Raw genomic sequence first — 22417 nt, forward strand, 5'->3', positions numbered from 1 at the left:
ATTTCGTTCTCTTTACTTCACTAGTCTTTTGAATCAATGTTAGCTCTGACGAGCTCTGACATTGCTAAATCCCTCCATGCAGCCCCATTCAGGCATCCCTGGGGCTTTCTTTGTTCTAGGATATAAAGTAAAGGTTCCAATCTTCTCACCTCTAGCTGTTAACAACATCCTGCAGGCACGTCGTGGCCGTTTTTTAAGGATCCCCCGGTCAACGCGAGTGTTTGTAACCAGCATCGTGACAGGATATCTTCTCTAACAGCACAGAAACAGAGGCGTAAAAACAGGCTTATAAATGCATCCACACCCATTTGGCAAGTCCTCTGCGGAGGATTCCCGACTTCAAAGACACGCACATGGTAATCTGCCTTAAATGGATGTTTCTGGACCTCTATCATAGCTCGATCATCAACTGAGCCGACTTAAACCGTGGCTGAAAAAACAATGCTAATAGTGGATAATTATCAGCTTTTACTCCGTCTGCACTAGCTGCTCTATTCCCTCTCCCATAACACACAGAGGCTGGTGAATAAACACAATGGCATGAATAAATAATGACCCCACAATCCTCTTAAGGTCCCCGAATAGTGAGGGGAAAAAAGACAAAAGTTTACTTTTGGTGTTTGAGAGCAAGCGGAGCCTGAAATTGTAAGCGACTCATTAGGGCTACATGTGGCTTGCCTGGGGCCTTGCTGAACAAAGATGGCACCATCCCCATCCTGTCATTCCTCAGCGCACTCTGGGCCTGGCCTAATAAAATTCTAAAGTATACCCATAAGAAACAGCTACATTTCCCATAAAAGACAGTAAAGAGCTTATGCGCTGCCTTAAAAAAAAATAAAAAATGAAAAGCTTCACATTTACCAAACTTCTGGAATCAAATGTTTAGCAGTACTGAGTAAGGCCACTTTTGTTTGATGTGCACATTTGCTATGTTTTGTATAAACATAATAGCTTTCATGCTAAAGGAGCATACTTGTGTCAAAACATTATTTCCCCCTCTCATCATGCTCTCCAGATAGCTTACATAAAAGCCCACTGTTTTTCATTTCAGACAGTTTGTCAGTGTTAAAGAATTGATTTGTGTGTGCCTCCCAGCTCTCACTGAGTGCATGACAGTTCAAAGGGGTTATCTAAAATACATGCTGTCAAGAGGCTTGTGTTTCTAAGTGCTTATATAATTCAAACCGTGGTAAAACTAAAGCCACTGAGAGTTTGTATCGTGGCATTAAGGTGAGTTTATAATAGAAGTAGTTACAGGATATTGAATGGTTACAGAAGGCTGGCTAGGCACACTAGGAATAGGAATCTTGATGTAGTATCACCAATTTAGGTGCATCTCTTAACACTCTTTCCTGAAATAAATTAGTTAAATAAGTATGCCTTCAACACAGTGGTAGTGGCAAGAATGTAATAATGAAATACTATTATATGGAGACAGAAAACACCTATTCCAGAGCGTAATTGTGGAGACTTTGGACAGAACGATGTAAGCCAATTTCAATTTCAAATTTCCACTGAGGCGATAAATAGAAAAGAAAGTTGCCTGGGGTAGATGGAGTCCTCGCAACTGGAGATGGGCAACAACGTGAACACCCAAACTATCCTTCATACCAGTGGTAAATCAGAAAAACACATTTTTTCTCAGTTGAACCGCCACTGAAATATGAAAAACCCATACTAGTCGCCTTAACAATCGCTAAAAAAAGCAATAATACTAAACTGGAAAGACAGAAATAACCTCTCAACACCCCAGTGGTACCTTTTTATCAAAGTACATTTTAACAGAAAGACACATAGCATTAAATAAAACAACCAAATAGACTCATTTCACAGATGCTGGGCCCCATTCATCAATATCCCTCATCTACCCGTTTAACACAAACCATTGTACATACAAACAGACATGGACACATCCTCACCCCAGTAATAACCTCTCCCTACTGCTAGTGACACCAGGGCTCCCACCACCACATACCTTAACAGACAGTTCACAAGCCCTGCCAGGTCCCTTCATACTACAATAGTAAACACTTCTAAATATCTAACTACTCATTTATTTATACTTCCTAAAATTATTATTATTATTTTAATCAATAATATTCTTGTTATTGTTATTATTATTAATTATTTTTTATTCATTTAGGAGGTTATTACTAGAATTATTTTGACTATTATTTCTTCCTTTTTTTAGATTTGTTTTATTTGTTATGTCTCATGTCAAGCTCTGAGCATCACCTTGTTTTCTTTGGTATTTCTCCCCCTTTCTTATCATTGTTGTACTATTTGTAAAGTAACTGCTGTTTTGTTTTTGCACCAATAAAAATAAAAGAGAAAAACAAAAGCGAATTTAAAATCCATCTTTCCATTGATGAATAACCGGAAATTAACTCCACAGTAAAAGACTAAAACAATATACTGTATAAGTCCTGTTAAACAATGAATCTCTCTGCATAGATATGTCTTACCTCAGTCAGTCCAATTTATCAATTTGTGTTGATATTTTGGTTCTTTGTGCATATGAATTGTGTTGATGTTCTGAGCTGATCTGCAGGATCAGGATTGAGGCCGATCAATCTCTAATTGATCAGTAGCAGCTGTATGAAGCCTGATCCATTTCCAATCCTTTGTTTACTGCACTATGACTGTGGGTCGTATTATTTCCCGTCATACTTTTTTTAAAGAATCAACTGCATGTTTGCTAAATGTATTTTTCCTGAATGCTTAAAAATGATAGCAGGCTGAGTATCAGAGAGTAATTAAAGTTATCATCTTGTCATGAATCATGCTATAGTCCTTGACACTTCTCTTGTACAGAGTGAGAAAGGCAGAAGGGGGGTGCATAACAACTCTCATCTTTATCCCACTTTATTCTTTTTCATATTAAATTTTTAATTGTGCTTTTTATTTTTTAATACATGTTTTTCTTTTCTTGTTTGCACTCATAAATTCAAAATGTAATACCTCTGCTTTATTGTCCTGTGTACACAGGGCGCCCATGCAACAGTCAACAACCCTCACTGGACCACCCTGTGTAAATTAAGGTTCACCGAATGAGTGGAAAACAATCCTGGCCCAGCAGTATTTTGTGACCCTTAATCAAATCACTTTTTATAGCTGTGCAATCGTGACTTTGAAAGTTTGAACTAAAGTATCATCACAGAATGAGTCTACGGTTGAATTAGGTTAGGAGGCCCTTCCCTTCCGCGTTCTTCAATGCTGCATCTTCACCGTCTTTCCAGCAATACTGACATCAAAAAGACGATGCGATCTATAACAAGGGTGGCGACTGAGTACAATTAAAAAAACACAACAATTAAAGTCTGACCCAGAATCGAAAGTGCGAAGCATCCAATTAGTGATGCGCACTAACAAGCTCTAACCTGCAGCCTCTTGCTAGGTGAAATATACAGAGATAATTCTTTTAAAAGTTCCGCAAAGTCAAAATTACTTCTAGACTTTAGGGAAATCAGGAACATCAGGGTCATCTCTCAGACTTGAAAACAAGTAATTGTAATGCCGATTAACAATATAAACAAGGTAAAGAAAGAAAAGATGCTATTTTGTCCTCACTTTCCAGGTTCATCTCTGCACAAGCCAGATATATTCTATAGAGTCATACTGTACAGCCAATCTATGTTCTTAATGGAACTGCTTATCAGGCAGCTGACTGACAGAAGTCCATTTTTTTTTTATTTCCTGAACTAAGTCGGCCAACTTGACATTTTTAAAAACAACTGCCTCAGACAAGTTGCCATCCTTTCCTGAGCTCAGTATGGAAATGTTTCTGGCTGTCTTGGACTTACCATTGGCACGAAATGAAAAGCTAAAACTACACATCCGACCGACTGTAAAGTACTATTTGTGCTCAGCACAGTAATAAGTCAGTTTAAATCGTCTAAATGGCTCAAAGTGCGTGTATGCCAAAGTGTGGTAATTCACACAGTGCAAGCGTTGAGGTTTGAAGACAGAGAGAATGCAGCTCTGGTGTGACCTGCTGCAGAAGCCGGCAATTCACACAGCTGAGATAAGACTAGTGTTTCCAGTGTGACAGCAGTACTTTAGAGGAACCACTGAAGGCAGAGGGGGGAAAAAATCTAAAGCGTATGTCCCGAGCTATTTTCTTCAACATGCACAGGCTGTGAAATTTCACTGTGCCTAGCTACTTTCACCAGGAGAGGAATAATCCAGGAACCTGAGCTATCCAGCACAACAAGGTGTTGGAATTGCAGGGTCATTATATGTGAGCAAATCTTTCATGTGCGCGCTACCTCTATATGCTCATAAGTGTGCTAATAATACTTTGAATCATGCAGAACTGACAAACCCTGAGAACAAAAACGGGAATGTTGCAAATAATTAATCATATAGGTATGCTCACAGACGTCCATGTGGTTCAAAGCTACTGCTTTCAAAAAAAAAAGAAAAAAAAAAAGATGCAGGAATGTTGTGCAGTCTCTGTCATAAACACTGCATCTTCTGAAAATGTACATTTTTGTTGTGCTGTGTTTTCATACTCACACTTTGGTGTTAGATACGAGCAGTTCTTCAGTTTTAAATACTCTGCACATGGATGTAATACATATGAAGAGAATATGTACACAAGCATGACAAAAAATATTTGGTTTTGTACATGCATTTATGTGTGTTTTAACATTAAAACTAGGGCTGTCTAACGCAAATTCATTTTAATGCCACTGATTTCTTTAATGAAATGAACACAACAGTTGTAAAGCCTCAGTGAAGATACAGGTATCATTGGAAACTAGAAAAACCTAAGGAATCCATCGGTACCAACCATGTCGTACTAGCTTGTCGAGAAGGAAAACTGTCATGGCCCTTTTCAAAGGGGTCCCTTGACCTCTGACATCAAGATATGTGAATGTATTGATTTCCAATAATAAATATATACATATATTTGCATAAAGCAGCATATTTGCCCACTCCCATGTTGATAAGAGTATTAAATACTTGACAAATCTCCCTTTAAGGTACATTTTGAACAGATTAAAAATGTGATTAATTTGCAATTAATCATGAACAATCACGTGATTAATCGCGATTATATTATATAATATTTTAATCGATTGACAGCCCTAATTAAAACATATAACAAGTATTATCCAGTTTTGGGTGATGAGGTGACAGACATAAACATTTACATCACCAGAGCAGGTTTTTTACTGATGAATCTTTTGTATATCAGGCAAGTCTGAAAGTTCTGTACCTGGATTTGTATCAGAGACTTATACATATCAGAGGTGACCGGTAATGAGAGAAATCTCAGCATGGCAGTGTAATTATTTCTATCTCATACAAGGGCAACAGCACGGTGTGATCTCTGCATCCTCGGCCTCAATAACAATTGCTAATTGCCTTCACTAGAGATAACTGGTTGTTCAGAGCTACTGTATCTTTAACATTATTGCAAGATAGTGGTATACAATGTTAAGATGATTAAGATGCAATAAGATGAGATGAGATAAAACAAGACAAGATACTACTTTTTTTGGAATGTATGCTCAATGGAATATGAGAGGAAAAAATACAACTACGATTTCACGGACAGGAGGTGCAACCATCTTGCAACTCGGGACCAATTAGACTTTTTGTGGTCAGGGTACAGGCCAATATTGATCTGATACCAGTGCTCTTTTTTATCTTTTAAATTAAAAATATGTTTACCTCACATGGTGGAAATGTTTGGACTCTAACTATACAACATTTCATAAATAGAAGTGAAGAGGTGTTTAAACACCAACTGTTTTTGTTAGGTTTGGGAGAAAGTGGATTATGTTGTTGAACGTCTGTAATCTTACATTGTTTTTCCAGTTCTATAACTAAAACTTGTAGATTTAGAAATTTCATGTCGGGTGATTGAATCTGGCCCATACCTGATCTGTTTAATAAGGTCAGTATATGCACAGATACAGATACAGAATATTAAATCAGTACTTGGCTATTTGTATCCCATTCTAAGCAGTAGAGGGATGCACCAATTTATCGGCTGGACATCGATATTGGCCAATATTCGCCTTGTTGGCGGCCACCAGCCTATCGACAAATAAGATGACATTCCCCGAGGTTTATCTGTTTTGTTGCATCTATTTGTGTTGTGTTCAAGCAGCTGGTTCAGAGAAGAAGCCAATGGCTGAACACATCTCTGGTGTGACGGCGGGTGCCAGGTGCTACTAGTCCACTAGTTAATCGCTCACGGATGCCGTTGTTCTTTCGGACGGATAAAAAAATAAAAATGCTTAAATGGGTCGCCAAATATACTCGGGTGGTTGTTCATATATGGGCGGCCTGCCCATATATTAACAACCGCCCAAGTAAAGTCTTTGTGTGAGAAACACTGCTTAGCTAATTTACAGTTTTTAATTAATTCATTCATTCATTAAATTAATTCAATTAATAGTTTCTAATCGCGTTTACATTCAGGCCTACATTTAATTTGTTTCACAAAACAAATATTTTTGGTGGGTTATTTAAGTAGACTGAAACATTCTTCTCATTGAGTAGGTGGTTATATAGCAGCAAAAAAAAAATCTCATGTGAAAGAAGGATATATTAAAGGTTGTTTCATAAATTTGTATGATTGAATTTGTGCTCATTCAAAGATGGTGTAATGAAATGCTGAATAACTTTAAAACAGCTTAATTATTTTTTTTTATAATGAAGAGGTGTTTGTTTCCCTGACACAAAAGGGAAATAAATAACAGCAAAAATCAAATACAAAAAAAAACAAACATTGGAATTGGTGTCAGTCAAATTGTTATTTTAAACATTGGTATTGGCCCAGAATTCCATAATCGGTGCATCCCTGAAGCAGTATTTCCTGAAGCTAACATAAATATAACATGAGCATAGATAATTGGCTGTATGTTAAATGAATATTGCTAAGAGAGGGACAGAAGTCGTGAGGCTGGGTACTAAGGATGATCCTCCACGGAGGAGGGCTCATCCTGCTCCATGGCGTGCTTTGAGCTGTAGTGAGGCCCCTGAGCCTCGGTGGTAAGATGGGCCCTGATGTGCTGTTGGTTTAGACTGTCAGAGGCACTGGCAGGGAGCGGGTATGCAACTCCACAGATAACAGACCAAAACTGTCCACGAGGGCCTCTAAAACCCAACAAATTAGCCTGCAAATGAGCCAGAGAATATCTCTACTAATCCGTGATCTGAGCGGAGACTCTGCCAAAAAAGTAAACAAATAAATAACTTCACAAGAAATACTGAGGGTGGAAATAGCCACGGCTGTGAGCTGGGAAGCCACTAGTGATTTCTTTGAAGCCTCATTTCGCCTGATACTCTGCTGCTACGATGCCTGTGACCGTTTCGGAAACAAGCTTCCATGTTGTGCTCAATGTGGATACAGATCCCAGTATTACAGAAAACACTGCCCCCCCCACCCCCCCACCCCCCGCAGCAAATGATCACAGTCTCTGTGTCGCCATCACAGACGGCAAAAAGCGACGATGCATCAAAATACCAATGTTTTACAAAAACGATTATAAATTATATGTCTCTAAAAGACAACTGATATAATTACCATTTCTAACTGTATAAATTATTGTTTCTGTGGTTCTTTAAAACACACTTGTCACTTATTTCATGACATAGCAAATAAAAACGATGCCTGCCAAAGAGAGGCAATTATTGTCTGTAGAAATAGCTCTTTCTGTTTTACTTTCCTTGATCTTGATTCATTGAACAATCTTGCAACCCTGAAATCTTGGATATTGGAGATATTTCTTATGGAAAGTAACACTGTAAATTTAATAAAATTGACTGTGAAAAAAAAAAAAAAAAAAAAAATGAAACCCATATTTTATACCCAAGTTTAGCAAAAGCTAGTTAAAGGAAAATGTTGAGTAAAAAATGCAGTTAACAGGTACTGATATTCATTCTGATGTCATTTCTATTGTTACATGAAGACGTGAGTATTTTTAATAAATTCTCAATCCGAGCCGCTCATGTTTCTTGTCAATTTTGGCACCTGCAACACGGACAGGAATACACAAGCAGATTAAGGTTGATGTAAGTACTGACATTAAATATGACTGATCTTACAGAATATTCTGTAGCACACAGGTAATTACAAGCTGGGACTGTGATCAATAGCAAAAGCCTGCGGGGTAAAAAGAATCACTCAATATAGTCTGTTAAAACATTCAAGGCAAGCCAGCACACTCCAAATACGTCATTGAATTTTATAATTATTCCATTTCAATGTGCACACAGTTACAGCCCACTGGAATGCACAGTAATTTCCATGCCATGCTATTATACATTTATGATTATTTCATTTACTAAAATAATCATAAAACAGTTTTATGTTAACCATTAAATGCTTCTGTATAAAAACAATAATGATTAAAACAAGAAAAGCTTTACTGACCATATCAAACGAATCATTAAAATAAAAAGATTAATAACATGCTTGTTGCTTTGCAATTTTATTTCAAACAAAAATCAGGGAGACAATATGGCTCTCATATATGATAATTGATTTTCTTGTCCAAGTATTCACATAGGAACTGTGTTTCCTTTGCTCTGCATATGTGCCTTGTCGTGTGAGTGTGTACGTGCAAATATGCTCCTTCTACTCCAAGGTCACAATAGGAAACCCCATCTCTGTGGTCCTACCACACTGCTGTAAAACATGCCCTAATGAATCCAGCCCTGTAACACAGGAAACGTCTTGTCTAATTGGAAGTCTGATTTCACTTCACCCCAACAGGCTCCCAACATGGTGGCGAAGCTCCGGGGAATCAGTTCAAAGATAAAAACGCATCTTAAATGTGGAGTGTGCAACAAAGAAATGTGCTTATTCACCTCACGACGGCGCAGCCATCAGCACTGGTATTACAGTATGCACAGTCTATGACGTAGGGCTGCATGATTATGGCCAAAATGATAATCACGATTACTTTGATCAATATTGAGATCACGATTATTCATAGATTTTAGGGATAAAATATTTTTACTGCAATTTCACATTTAAATAAACAGAGAGCTGCTTTCACCTCCATGATGTGCTACATGCCAAACGTCAAAAACTCTAAATGTCATCCTTTTTGTTATTGTCGTCTATAGTGGTTATTTGCATAAAAACACACAAATCAAATGATTAGGAAATCAATGATTGTATTTTTATTTAAATATTTGCTTTGGTTAAAAAAAAAATTCTTGTGGGTGTGTCAGGAAATAAAATAGGTCATAATTCCCTCTCTAATATCTATTTGATATTGCTGTGAAAACATCTCCTTAAAACAACTGTAGTTATTCAAGTTTCTTGCCAAAAACTACATTTTACAAGATTACATTTGAACGCATCACGATAGCGTTACAATTTACCATCGCCCAATAGCCATTTTACTGAGTGGAGCTTGAACGTATCATAATGTAACTCAATGGTACCTCCGTTAACGGAGCTCTGTAGCTCTGTGCTGTCAGCAGACGAGCCGGTCACTGTGATCACTCTGAGCTGCATCATGGGAACGAAATTACAATCTAAGAAGTGTCTGATTAAGTTAGTTGTTGTAAAGTTTTTAAGGTTGTTCCTCCATGGCTTATTTTGGACTTGCAGTTGTGACAAATTGCGATCTTTATGTCTTCTTCACTCACACTGAAGAACTTCCACACAGACGACATGTTGTGTGTGTTTGTGTGTGTGTGTGTGTGTGACATTACTGACTGTGTCGCTGTGTACCGACGTAAAACCGTCACGTGGCAGCTGCACGTGTGTGTGACCGGTAAAAAAAAATGGAATATATGAAAACTGGCTGTCTACAATTGGCTGCTGATTGACGGTGCATCTCTAGCTGTCAGTTTAGGAAGCACTTGATTCATGCAGCAGAGTTTTCTATGAGCGGAGCATTTCAAACGTCAATATCGCAGTCGCGTTGAAGGGTACAAGATTAAGGTGCATGGTTTTATATCAAAGTGTAAAAATGTTGCTTGTTCTGAGGTTGCTTTTAGAAATCACTAGAATCATTATGCAGATGGTACATTTCTAATGTGACTTAGAACTTATTTCATTCATTGTAACTCACCTAGTCCAGTGATTAATGATCCAAAAAAATCCTAACTAGAATACACGGAGAGGTTCACTGAGAACAATGCTCTCTTTTTCAGGAACGCCCTGATCACATTCACACCTGGAAGCTGACCAGTACAACCACAGTCTGATCTGCTGGCCACTGAGCAAGGGGACCTCAGTGGTGGTAATGAGGGAGGGGCAAACCCTGCTTTTCACTTTTCCCAATCCAGATTTATCCTGCCAGTCCGGGGGATTGAACCAGCAGCCTTCTGGTCTCAAGCTCGTTTCTCTAACCTTAGGCTCTAACCTTTGGGCCACCACTGCCCTGTGAACTGTGGTAGTGGTGGTACAAAACAATGTTCATTTAGACATTGCAACACTAATGTTTCCGTGACTTTTGCACACTCAGAATTTTTACTTTGCTACTTGAAAAATACAACACAGCATTTAATAAAAATGGACCATTAACAGAATTCAAATCTTTATAATAACTACATCGAACCCTCAAGCACAGAAGGTGCTTTTCTATGCAAGGGAAATGTGGCTCGGGCCAAGAACAAACGTCCTATCAATCACTATCAACATGGTTAGGGGACAGGCTGATGTTCTCCCCGCTCGAGTTCAAGTCTGCAAGAGATTTGCTTTTCAAAGCCCCTCAGCCTTTTGGGGCTGCGACATGTTTCTACCAGGAACACCTGTCCCTCATAGACAGTCATGCTATTTCAAAGATTCAGTAACTGAGCACCGCCCTGGAGCTCTTAACCTCAATCTTTCAACAGTTCAAAGTTTCTTCTGAGTCTTGAACCCTCCAACAAGTATCTGAGACAGGTAGCAAGGGAATAGATCATCGTCACTGAGGAGCACTTACTCTTTTTGCTATTGTTTTTCTACTTCTAGTCCTAAGTCTAGTTCTAGTACTAGAGGTTGTAACTAAGATTAGAAGAAAGGAGAAGTTTATTTGTTTTAGTGGAGTATTGCTACAAGTAGTTATTCATAGCCATTATTCAAACATGTAATGATCATTTTAGGATTTGTGTAATTATGTGCAAAGCAGACCAGCTTCATTAACATAATACAACCTGAATAATAGTGAGGCACTTCATATCTCAATATGAAAATGGAAGGTTATCAGCAGCAATGAAGGCAGAAAAAAAAAATCTTATCTCGACAGTTGTAAACAAATCTGTGTGGGATTGCAGAAAATAGGCTGTGCATGGTAAATTCACATGAAAAGACTTTTCCTCTGACAACTCAACATCGATAAATATTGCTCCTACCCCAGCTAAAAGCATGATCACATCAGCACATTAGCCACTGTGCTTTGAAGGTAAGAATGCTGATTGATGACTTGTATTTAATCATGCAGAACAAAAAACTGAATTGAATTAAGAAACCCGACCGTCATTCATCTCCAATCTTTTCTGCTTGCTGCTTGAAATCATTAGTAAGTGGAGGAGCCTCGATGAGTTGCTTCCCATATTTGCTTGGTGTGATACAAACATGGCTGTAGGAAAATTATGAACAATCAGAATATTTAAAACTTCTCATTAAGTCTACTGCAGTCTCATAAAAAAAACAGTACTAATACATTTTTCATAACAAACATTGCCATGATGTTTTCTACAAACATGCTTAAATTGGAATTGTCATTTGTATGTTCATTACATTCAGTGTACTTAAATGCATTTCCCTTTATTCCCTGGAATATGTCACACCAATCCTTGCATCATTCCTCTGAATATCTGCGAGAAGTTCTGAATCAGGCTTAAAGGGGAACACCACCTAAAGTAAAAATTAAAATATGTTATTTCCATAGCCGAGGAATGTTCATCAATATTTGTGAACATGAGCTACGTTCTCTCAAAGCCAGAAACCAGAGAAATAAGTCTCAGGAGACTGATTTTGTGGACGCACAAACCCAAATGAGCTTTATTCTACTGTACAGTAGTATTGTCAGCTCTGAAAAAGAAAATGTTCCCATACTGAGAACACTCCCCTGGGTGCTCTCAGCGTCATCTAGAACATCTTTCCCAATTCACTGTCTATGGAACAGGTCCGGACTTTATACCCTATGACATCAAAAGTTTGAGTTTTAGCACTCTAGTTTGGGGATTTAAAGCTTCAGTAGGCAGAAAGTTTTTGTCATCATTGGGCAAAAAATCCAAAATAACCTTTCAGCATATTGTAATTCAAGTGTTCTGAGAGATAACTAGACATCTGCACCTCCTTATGGCTCTGTTTTCAGGCTTTAAAAAAATCTGACAGGAGACTTTGGCCAATCACAGGTCATTTCAGTGTGAGAGCGTTCCTATTGGCTGTTCTCCGGCTGTTGGGCGGTGCTTGGTATTTCCTCAACTGTTCTCAACATGGCTGTCGGGTCACAAACTTTCTCATTTTACAGCTGAACAGTACACTACAAGATGATTCTGAAAACATTTGAGGAGAGAAATAATCATTACAGTAACAGAATAGTGATTCATATTTGATCAGCGCTGCCTAGTTTGACCATTTGATGGCAGCCGGACTTCAGACTCCAGATCAGCTCTGATTGGTTGTTTTACTCCGTTCTGTGAAATCTAGCAGATGCCATTAGGAGCACCGGAGGACACCAGAGGACACAGAGGCACATGCTTTTTTTTTCAGATTACCTGTCTCATGCGCTACCGTCAGGATATAGTGATATAAAAATAACTTGTTTTAATTATATTTGCTCCATTTCTACCCACTGCAGCTTTAAGAGAGAGTTGTTCTTGTTTATTCATATTTTTGGACAGTTTTAACATGCATGAATTTTGAAAATGGGTGTTGTTCCCCTTTAACATTTTACTGAGTATTTTTAAAGCACGGATGGATCTGGACACTTCAGTGTGATGGTTGCAAAAGTAACGTCTGCCATCAGGGCTGATAATTTTACATTACTGGCTTTTTGTAGTCACGTTCTATTTTAAAAGAACTTTGCCAAGTTAAGTCACTAATACTACTACTACTACTATTTCTATTATTATTATTCGTAGTAATAGTAGTAGTATTGTTACCAAAGTGATGATTTTGTTGGTGCTAAGTTAACACAGCCAACAGTCAAGGCTGTGTGCTAATGAAATGTAAATGAATAACAGTTGATTTAGTGATTTCAGAAGTGTGTGGAGATCCCAACAGAAACCTCCACTAGTTGATAGTGTGCTGCAGAAAATCAAAATGCAGCTGAAAAGTTGTGGAGGGACTTTCACTAGAAGAGTTCCTAGAGGCTTTGCCCTGAAGCAGTGCCTACAGCAACCAGGATTTGAGTAATGAGCAATAATAAAAAATATAATCTAACTCCAAAAAACGGATATCACACGAGTCCCACATTGTATGTTTCTCTGCCATTCACTAGCAATATTCAAATATAACAATTCTGCTCTGAACAATGCCACTATGCAGAGGGAGAAGATTGCTAAATCACACTTCAGAGTAAGATCAAAGATTGGCTGTATATATGTATATCTCCTTAATCAATATAGAACAGATCTCCCAGGAGGATGGAGTAAGGGAAAGCCAAATCACTACATAACTAACCACCCACTGGAACTAATTACATTTTGTCTGTAGAAAAATACCAGTGTCAGTCACACAAGCACTTTTCTATCAACAGGAGCTGTGTAGGCCTTAGCCGCATTATTTTTCTCTGCAGGTTATGGAACACATGAATAACAACAGTCCCCCAGCAGGCTTTTGTGGCTATCTCCACTGCCGGTTCTCATGGTTACAGAAACGTAATAGTCGAGCAGTGGGGGGAAAGTTGGGATTAGAGCACACATCTGGATAAGCTGTAATAGGGTAGACCCCAAAAACAGCATCCCTCTCCCAAACCCAGCAGGCTGGGCTGGCCTCCTCGCTGTTCAGCCGCTGTAGGATGTGCAATGACTCAGCAGTCTGCTGCCTGCTGGAGGCGTCCTCAAGGGGCTCCCTAGGGACCGGAGGCATGCTGGGTAGGAGACACACACACATACCTGTACACACTGCATGAATGCACTTTAAACGCTAACCGAGCCATACACATGCGGTAGCGGCAGTCCGTGGGGGACTTGGGTTTGGAACCGGATGGTAGCCAGGTTCAAGTCCAGCACGGACCGGTCGGTACGGAGTGTGGACTGGTAGCTGGAGAGGTGCCAGTTCACCTTCTGGGCACTGCCGATGTTCCCCTTGAGTATGGCACTGAACCCCCTAACTGCTCGGCCACTGTGCTATGCGGCAAGCCCCATCACTCCAATATCTCTAATGCATGTCTACAGGGCCTCTGTGTACATGTATTTCAGGCCCGTGTGTGTAAATGAAGAAAATAACAACAGAGTGAAAAACTGAATTTCCCCGAAGGGATTAATAAAGTACATGTATATTAATGTTAAAGACAAGGCATCCATGTAGCAAGCCATCTACAGCCACGTCGACACAACACACACATTAACAATCGGGGCAGGACATAACTACTTTTCCAAAACAGGGATGCACCGATCCGACTTTTTCAGTCCTGATACCGATAGTGATATCGGTATCAGCTTTGCAGGCTTTGGGTATTGGCCGATACGGAGTACCGATTTGATACCAGTGTTTGATTAATAAGCTGTATGCCTCACTGTGTGGAAGTGACTGGGATAATATTTATTATGTGTAGGGCAACATCAGTCTTGACTTAAACATCACTTTCATAACAAATAAAATGCATAGATATACATTTACTGAATTGTAATTATTATTAAAATAATAAATCGAACACCAGCAACTGGGTAACAAATCTTCAAAACTAACAGGAATTACAATTCAAGTGTAAACCTTTTTATTGCAGCAACAAATTGGTAAAAACTTAAACAGGAATTAAAATTGCAGTATATAATACCGTGTATATATATATATATATATATATAGTATTTAAAAATAGAACAGAACTGGACAGATCGTCCCCATCGTCACGATACCTATACAGCTACCGATCTGGTATCGGTACATCCCTATTCCAAAACTTAAAAAAAAGTCTATAGTTAAAGACTTTGCAACTTTTCAATTGTCACATATCTAGCCATCATGTAGTAGGTTAGACCAAGAATAAAGGTAGCCACTATATCATCACATCACAACCGTGTCATTATCAGCAAGGGATTTTATTCATAGTACTGTTTGTTTGGGAGTCCTCGGAATCACTTGAGCATCATGAAAAATTGTTCCAAAATGGCTATTGCTTATTTGCATGCATTAAAACCAGGGTCAAGTAAGTCACATGTGAAGAGGGGGAGAGCTGCCCAGCGGCTTGAATACATTAAAGCGGAGTAAATGGTTTGTTGATTTAAAGAGATTAAAGCACACACAAGCAGGCCTGCTCGATGGATTTTAATTAACTTGCCATATATAAATTGTATGTTATCAGGCATTACTGAATTAAATGCTGAATACAAGTGCTCTTTCTGCTTGGGCGAGTTGAATAAAAAGCTACTTAGAATCTCGATTGGGTCTCACAGATGCAGCATGATGCTGCATCTACAGTACGGGGTGCTCTGCTCTGAATACATTCCAGCCTTCCAACCCCTTAGCAGCCATCCAAGGAGATTCTCTTTAATTATGTACAATACAGCCAAATTCAAGTCCCCTGGCATCTCAGATGATCAAGCAGAGGGATGCCACGTTCTCTCCCTGACTCATTCGGGCAAATGGATTCCACTTCCAAGAGTTATTTCTGTCAGTTATAATAAGAAGCTAATACATAATGTGACACACTCTGAAATGCAAAACTATTCACAAGGTTCTCTGCAAGGCTGTGCAGGGGCAATTAGAATTGTGCCGCTAGGCCCTTGATGAGTTCCTCTATCTCTGAAGTATCCTGGGAACAGTATCATAAATCTGCCAGTTAATATGCATGATTTAGGTTTGTGTTAAACTTTGCACAATGTGAAACAGAACTTAGATTTCACCACGTAGCACCTCTGTGTTAAAAAAAAGAAATGGAGTAGAATCCATTTTGGCAGAAATTCAGGTAAACAAATGCAGGAAGGAGTAGGCATTTTGGACACAAAAGGGCTATGTGGGTAAAAGAAACCTGCCTGCCAGGTACTGCCTCCACACTGCCCTGAATTCACTCCAAGCGCTTTTTCTTTCACTGTATACTCTATCCAAGCAATTAATGAGTTGTAACTGAGTTTACCGACAAATAAGCGCTTGGGGGACTGAGCTGAGGATCCAAATGGCATTTCTGCTTCCAAACGGCATTCTGCAATATCATGACTTTTTAGCACACTGATCTACGATTTGAAAGAGAAGTATCTTCAGAGGAACTGCAACTATCTTCCGACATTTTTCGGCCCCTGCCATGGTTCATAGTTACATATTCCCTGAGCTCAAGTGACCTTCTGAGCAAGCACAAAGGCTCATCTGGCCCTTGGGGGGGAAACACCGAGCCACAGAAAGATCAATTCAATACATATGGCTTCCCACTTCCTGGCACGGATCTCACCAAGAAACCTGCCAAACCATTCCTTATCAAAGACCACACATACACAGTGATTCACACACTGCAACAAAAAGAAGACAGCATGAATAAAATGATCTGATGAACAGCCGAGGTAATGGTATTCCAAATTTCTGGCTGTGCTGCCTGGAACATGGGTAATTGTCTTTTCTTCAAGAAGTAAAATCCTAAACATGTTGGTCTTAAGCCAAATTCTGAGAAAATGCAAACAGAGATATAAAAAAGCTGAATTAAAAATGCCAACTTCAGCTTGGGCGGACTGGAATAGTTCCAGAGTGTCAAAATGTACCAAGACAATTAAAAATAGAAAAGACGCAACTCATCGTTGCGGCTGTATAGATTCTAATTAGTCAGAAACTAAACAAATCCAAACCAATGTAATCATCATTTAGCCTTAGACTGTACCATGCAGAACAGCCTAGCTTGTGTTTTCTGTTGCTGTAAAGACACAGCATGTAATTCTGCTTCAGTGTACAGGAACATGCTTAGAAAAATAAACACAACTCTATCATCAAAATCAAAATCCACATGGAAAAAGACATCAAAATCATCTTGCCTGAGAGAAAGGTAAAAGAGAGAAGTGCCCTACCGTTTTCTGTGTTCTCGTGTTCGGTGTCAGTGAGAGTTAGATTGGAGTTGGCCCTGCTGGAGAGGCACGAGCTGCGGCCCGACTTGGTGTTGCCGCGGCCCCATAATCTGACCGCGTGCTCCGGCGACATGATGCCGTCCGTCTCCGTGTCCGCGTCTGAGCCCACACTGACTGAGTAGTCGCGGTGCGGCATCCCCAGGTCAGTCCTGTACGTGGCTACGTGGGATGGGAGGGCCTCTCCAAAGCCCAGGTTTCGAAGGGAAAAGTCTGCCCCTGTAGCCAAACCAATAAATACAACGCTACGGTAATTAATTCTGCAACTAACTGCATCACTCAACATAATGAACTGTATTCATTACAGAAAAAAAAGATGACAGCAATATCCTGGCCTTGAGAGGTGCAGTAATCTTTTAAAAGCAAAAGTTCCACAAGCAATAGTTTTTGAGCTGCATTTGATATTTACAGTAGGGCTGTTAAATTTAATGCGATAATAACATGTTAATTCATTTTAACGCCGCTAATTTCTTTAATGCAACTTGCAATTTTTAGGTTGTAGCGGGTTCAGTTTTAAAGCTAGAGTGAAGACACTGGCATCATATGAAACTATAAAAACCTAAGGAATCCATCGGTACCAACCATGTCACACTAGCTTGTCGTGAAGGAGGTTAAATAACGCTCCAAACTTACGCTAAACTTTGGTGAGGAAAAACTGTCATGGCCATTTTCAAAGGGGTCCCTTGACCTCTGACCTCCAGATATGTGAATGTAAATGGGTTCTACGGGTACCCACGAGTCTCCTCTTTACAGACATGCCCACTTTATGATAATCACATGCAGTTTGGGGCAAGTCATAGTCAAGTCAGCACACTGACACAATGACAGCTGTTGTTGCCTGTTGGGCTGCAGTTTGACATGTTATGATTAGAGCATATTTTTAACGCTAAATGCAGTACCTGTGAGGGTTTCTGGACAATATTTGTCATTGTTGTGTTGTTAACTGATTTCCAGTAATGAATATATACTTACATTTAAAAGCAGGCAGATTTGCCCACTCCCATGTTGATAAGAATCTTAAATACTTTTCAAATCTCCCTTTAAGGTACATTTTGAACAGATCAAAAATGTGTAATTAATCACGATTAAATATTTAATTAAAAGCCCTAATTTACAGTAAAGCCCCCATGTAAAGCATCTTTAACATATCAATATGTTGCTTTCACCACATTCATCTCAGTGTCCCAATGGAAGATCTGAGTGTTGTTCTTACCATGACGAGTCGCCAGAGTAGGACATTTTAAAGTCCTACACACTGGTGGCTTGAAAGTAAATACAATTGAAGCTTTGCATTTGTCTTTTGTTCACAAACAGCCGTTTTCAAATGCCACATTCACAGCTTGTATGTCTTTAAATGTTGGATTTGAGTACTGAGACATCTGTCTTCTATTTCCTCTCTCCTAAGTTCTCTACCGCGGTAATTAGAATTACCACCGCAAGTCAGGAGACTTGTGAAGCAGTCCTTGGCGATTTGAGGATCTCACCAGATCCTGTAACTGATGAAAATGAAATAAAGAAATAAAAGACACACAAGGTTTTCTTTCTTTCCTTTAGTGCACCACAAATGGCCTGTCCTTGTGATTAAAAACACACATTTTTTATTAAAATTGCTGACCTATGCTTCAGTTGGATTTAAGGCCGCCTCGACAGTGCCATCACATCTGATTTGAACTTTGATGATGAATAATATATTTGAAGGAGCAGGTAAAGGCAGGCATGTCTTCCATGCAGTTTTTAACACTGGCATGATAAGTTCAATCCCTGGTCACCTCTGTTAATAGTCAAACTATGCAGACCGACCTCTACGGCGGCTGAATGTGAATTACCAAGACACTCCTCATTAAAAAGCAATGGCGCATATATTGAGAGCAGGCAGTAACATGTCCTTAATCTAATAACAGGCTTTTTCCTGTCATTGTGCACTGCTATATACTTCTAGATGAAGCACATTGATACCAATGACAATCTCTTCCATAGTCATAATAGCACAGTATTTCATAATATTGGCACAGCCAGGGCCCACCTTGCCGGTTGAACTCGTCCACTTCGTGATGGACCATTTCCTTGACGCGGCTCCCGTAGGCCATCCTCGAGTCATGGTCGAAGGCCTTGAGTGTTTCACTGGAGCTGTAGGATTTGGGGTTGGGTTTGCCGTCCTCGCTGTCTGCAGAGGAGCTGGTGTAACGGCGCTCTGAGTCCTGCCGGGCAGTGAGCGAGCGGTAAGGTCTACGTTCCTTCACTTCCATGGCTGCCTCCGCACTATTTTCAACATCAAATGTGGGTTACGCTGCCGGTTTAGTTTGAGTGATTCTGTGGAAGAAAAACACAGAAGAAAAAAAATTAGGATACTTGATGTATGACAAGTAGGGCTGTCAAAAGTAATGGGTTCTATGGGTACCCACGAGTCTCCCCTTTACAGACATGCCCACTTCCATGCAGTTTGGGGCAAGTCATAGTCAAGTCAGCACACTGACACACTGACAGCTGTTGTTGCCTGTTGGGCTGCAGTTTACCATGTTATGATTTGAGCATCATTTTTATGCTAAATGCAGTACCTGTGAGGGTTTCTGGACAATATCTGTCATTGTTTTGTGTTGTTAATTATTTCCAATAATACATTTATTCATACATTTGCATCATATTTGTCCACTCCCATGTTGATAAGACTATTAAATACTTGCCAAATCTCCCTTTAAGGTACATTGTGAACAGATAAAATATGTGATTCATTTGCGATTGATCACAATTAACTATGGACATACATGCGATTAATCACAATTAAATAAATGAATCGATTGTCAGCCCGAATGTAAAGATGTCTCGACAGCAGTGATATTTAAATGTAATCCTTTCAAAATACATCAAACTTCTAATCACTTGAATCACGATGATTTTAAGAGGTATAATGCTAGTTCATGTTTAAAAAACATCAGTGAAGGTAGAAATCACTGATACTCTCCCCCCCCCCCCCCCCCCCCCCCCCCCCCCCTTCCCCCCCCCCCCCCCCACACACACACACACACACACACACACATAACCAAGTAACTGTGGAATTAAATAAAATGCAAATGCATGTTTCCAACCAGCAGCGTATGCATGGCTCAGCACACACAGGGAGAGCAGGGAGAGCCACCAGGATTAAATTTAATAAAATATGGCACAACAAATCTTGCACCTATAAAGTTTACGGTGCAAGTCTCCCACAAATATTCCGTTTTATGTGCCGTATAGAAACGCGGGGCCTGCAGCATCTGTAAAAGTGGCAGGTGTCCTTCCATGAATTGTGTTGTTTATAAGTTACAAATCATCACCAGTTGAAAATGGAGGAGCCGAACAAATGTGGGACTACATCGAACCAGCAGAGATGATTAAAAACTGAAACATAAAACCACAACTGTCAAATAGCACGCCGAGAACAGGATCAATAGCGGGAGGGAATTTTAGCATTCAGCTATTTTATTTTTCTCGCCTTGAAGGACGAAATATCGCAGTAATATAAAGAAACGCACTTTAAAATAATTTGAATATACTAAAATATAATTGGTTTTGCTGTATACTTATTCTCTCATTTAAAAAGGTAAAAAAAAAACATGATATAAATGAATGTGCAATATTACAGCAGTTAACTGGCGATGCCTTGCAAACAGCTCATTCTGAGAGACCACATGGTTTAAAGATATTGAGTTGGATTAACAAACGTCAATGTGGATATAAACTTGATTAAAGGCTTGGTCACTGTGTACTTTGAAGCTCAATTACCGAACAAAGGGAATTAGTGAGCCAGATATTGCAGCAATAAAATATATTTTCCTGTCACAATGATATATCCATAATTAAATATCATGAGCTGAAAACGTCATCATTAACGCTGCAGGATTCTACGTCTATACTACTTGCTCCCACACTTGAAAGTGTATTTTACTATAAGCACAAACGGGATGCAAGTCACTGGATAAGAGACCGCAGCTCTTTGAGAAAGAGATAAAAACCTACTCTTGGCAAATCGGTGAGTTTTTACTGACAATATGCCTGTGTTGTTCAGACAAGGATTTTTCCTCAAGATAAGCTCCATATGAATACTGTATGAGGTTTATGCCGGACAGAACAATAAACAATAATCCCCAGTGAACTATATTTGCCCCTGCTTAAAAAGAAACTTTTTTATTGAAGACACCATTGTTGGGTTTGGGGGTTGCTTTTTGTATGTATTGACAGCTGAAAAGATCCCAGTGATTAATGACTTGGGGCTTCAATAGCAGGACCTCCGCCACATGGGGGGGGGAGAAAACGCTCCCACTCGGCAGCCGCAAGGGCACTTCAGCTGCTCCCAAGATTTCAGACGCAGCTTGTATGGGTTGCTAATTTTTACCTTTTTGCTCAAGATCCTTGATGCTATGCAAATGCGAGCGAAGCGGAGAACAAGCAGCTTTCTAAAGTTTCAAGAATGTTCTGTAAAGTGCATTGTTTTTGTTTCCAAAGAGCCGGGCTCAGTGCTTTGGCCATCTCTCTTCTGCATAGCCCATTCTCCTCATTATTAATCGGCTGGTATGCAATGAGATGTACCTTTGAGGCCATGGGAAACCCAGGGGAGGTTTTCAAAAAAAAAAAAAAAAGCAACAGGCCATACACAATGATAGATGATACGGGATGCAAAATGTTAGGTCCTTGAAACGCATCCACCTTAAGTGCAGCTGTCAGAATTTTTTACACAAAGCATACTGGAAAACGAAACAGCGTTGCTCTTCATAAATAGGCTACATCTGGCATTATCATTGTGTTTCAGCGCCAGAGAGCAAAGCTGTTGTTCTTGTTCATCTGTCTAGGTCTAAATCCTGGGAGAAGGAGCCAAAACAAAGAAAATGCCACGGTTGTATTATTTTAATGCACTGGTATGTGAAGACAATAAACAGAAGGTTTTATTTAACCAAGATGTCTCAACAGTAAGCAGTGATAAGAGGACTATTTTTAAAGTGTTATTATCATCTCATAGTACTGTAAGACACAGGGGGACTGAAAGAAGTAGCTTGAAACGCTGAAGGAGAAGGTTAATGAGGGTACGTTCACAAAGACTCCGTTGGAAAAGTTATTTACAAAGACCAGTGAGAAATGACTGCCGTGGATTGAAATCTCTGAATCGAAGATAACAATCGCATGCTTTTATTTCAAAGACAAAGTTCCTCTGAGGCTGCAGAGCGTGAGCAGTGCCAAAAAGAAGCTAACTGCATATCTATGCAGTGATCCA

At 39.5% G+C, this 22417-nt stretch overlaps 1 protein-coding gene across 1 annotated transcript in view; it reads right to left on the minus strand.

Annotated features, from left to right (window-relative positions):
• Nucleotides 1–22417, minus strand: part of tenm4 (teneurin transmembrane protein 4) — a 158447-nt gene that overhangs the window by 132162 nt on the left and 3868 nt on the right. Inside the window, 2 exon segments of the mRNA XM_037774364.1 lie at nt 17122–17394; nt 19199–19485. Of these exon segments, the coding sequence (XP_037630292.1) occupies nt 17122–17394; nt 19199–19421 (496 nt within the window). The 5' untranslated portion in view covers nt 19422–19485.

This window comes from Sebastes umbrosus, chromosome 7, assembly GCF_015220745.1.
Source record: "Sebastes umbrosus isolate fSebUmb1 chromosome 7, fSebUmb1.pri, whole genome shotgun sequence".
Lineage (NCBI taxonomy): Eukaryota > Metazoa > Chordata > Actinopteri > Perciformes > Sebastidae > Sebastes > Sebastes umbrosus.